Source organism: Aplysia californica, unplaced genomic scaffold (assembly GCF_000002075.1).
Source record: "Aplysia californica isolate F4 #8 unplaced genomic scaffold, AplCal3.0 scaffold00098, whole genome shotgun sequence".
Classification (NCBI taxonomy): Eukaryota; Metazoa; Mollusca; class Gastropoda; order Aplysiida; family Aplysiidae; genus Aplysia; species Aplysia californica.
In genome coordinates this window covers 1,536,980-1,538,518 of record NW_004797368.1, presented here as the reverse complement: position 1 = coordinate 1,538,518, position 1,539 = coordinate 1,536,980, and the positions used below count along the sequence as shown (strand labels likewise).

The 1,539-nt window shown below is 37.8% G+C and overlaps 1 protein-coding gene across 3 annotated transcripts in view; it reads left to right on the top strand.

Moving 5' to 3' along the window:
* LOC101845909 (uncharacterized protein NKAPD1) overlaps window positions 1–1,539 on the top strand; it is a 13,400-nt gene that overhangs the window by 2,010 nt on the left and 9,851 nt on the right. For all 3 annotated transcript variants that reach the window (XM_013080773.2, XM_005095227.3, XM_005095228.3), the window contains exon 2: window positions 1,044–1,156. In XM_013080773.2, the coding sequence (XP_012936227.1) occupies window positions 1,052–1,156 (105 nt within the window). In that variant the 5' untranslated portion in view covers window positions 1,044–1,051. The remainder of the gene's footprint in view (window positions 1–1,043; window positions 1,157–1,539) is intronic.

Here is a 1,539-nt window from a genome sequence, read left to right as displayed (position 1 = left end):
TTGTTTTCTTCAAATAGTGATTCCTCCAACTCCGAAACGGAGGGAAAACGATCGTTCTTCGAAAAGACATCCGCAATCTTCATTTAGATCTAGTGAGGCTAGCCTCGAAACTAGATCAATGATTTATGTCTGTCTGTCTAGATCTAGACCTAGGCCATAGATCTAGAAGAACCTAGGTCTTCCCTGAGCCAAGAGGGCGCTGAAACTTTCCGAAATCACAAAAGAGTTCCCCTACCGGGTTTGTATACTTTGTGACTTTGTTCCTGGTTACGGGGTCTGTATACACACTCCCTTATTAAAACTGATCAGATAACTTTATAATTTATACTCTTGAACTGTTGTCTTTAAGACTGATGTGTGTGTGTGTTTTTTCCATTCCTCTAAAGTCCTGAAAGGCCTGAAAAATTTCCCACTCTGAGAAACTTAAGTATTTTCTATTAGATCTAGATTTTTCTAGATCTAGAATCTATATATATGTGTCACGACCCGCTGGAATCGGGCGCTCGTAAATTTTTGGGCATGTTGAGTTTATGGTGTCATCTTAAAGCTTTTATTTTAAATTTGTCTTGCTTTTAATGAAAAAATTATAACCATCTGTCTTGATTAGAAGTAATAGAAGTCAAAATACTATTTTCAGTTGAAGAAAGAAGGGGTAACCTGATTACGGAGGTAAATTTATCGAGAAAATAGCCGTCAAAGTTTGGTAGTTTCAATAGCTTGAGAGTCCTTGGGAAATGAAACTTTACAATTTTTGTATCTTAAATCAATGGTTTTCAATACAATCCAGACAAAAATTTGCTTTTAAAAATAGACATAAAAGGTGTTGAGCCCCACCAAAATTTTTTCATTAAAAAATTTGCCTAGCTGGCGGAAAAATACAGTCTTCTTCAATTTCATTGTGTGACGAGTGCCTGATTTCACCAAGATGCCACTCTTATCTTATAGATTTCTCTTATCTTATCAGGTATGACATTTTAGGTCTTTTTCTATATTATATATTACAATTAATTATATTATTGAAGTTTTTGTCTTCTTTGTATCAGGTTTGGACATGGCTTCGGATCAATCGTCTGGCCTGTCTCGGCAGGCTGGTCTAACCCACACTGCGAAGTCTTTGCTGAGAAATGTCATTCGACACACTGATACACATAACAGAGTAAGTGTGGGGGCTCTCGTGGTCTAGAGGTTAAAATATTAGCCTTTCATTCAATTTGTCCTGAGTTCGAATCTGGATATCATCGGAAAATTTTCTTCTCTTTAAGTTTCTCTTTTCGTGTCCTTTCCTACTTTCTAACAATGTTCTGTCGTCTGCTTTCGTCTCCACCTTCTGCCCCCCCACCACCTTCTTTGCCCCCTCCTCTGGTCTCCTGATTCTTTCTGTAGCCTTTCTACTGCTACTCTTTGGCTCCTTCTTACTGCTGTCTTTCAGCCACACTCCTGATCTTATTAGAGGAATATCATTCGGTAGCTACAAGACCACATGTATGTGCCATCATTCGTATCTGTTCCTTGTGTCCATTATTATTATTTCCCTTATTG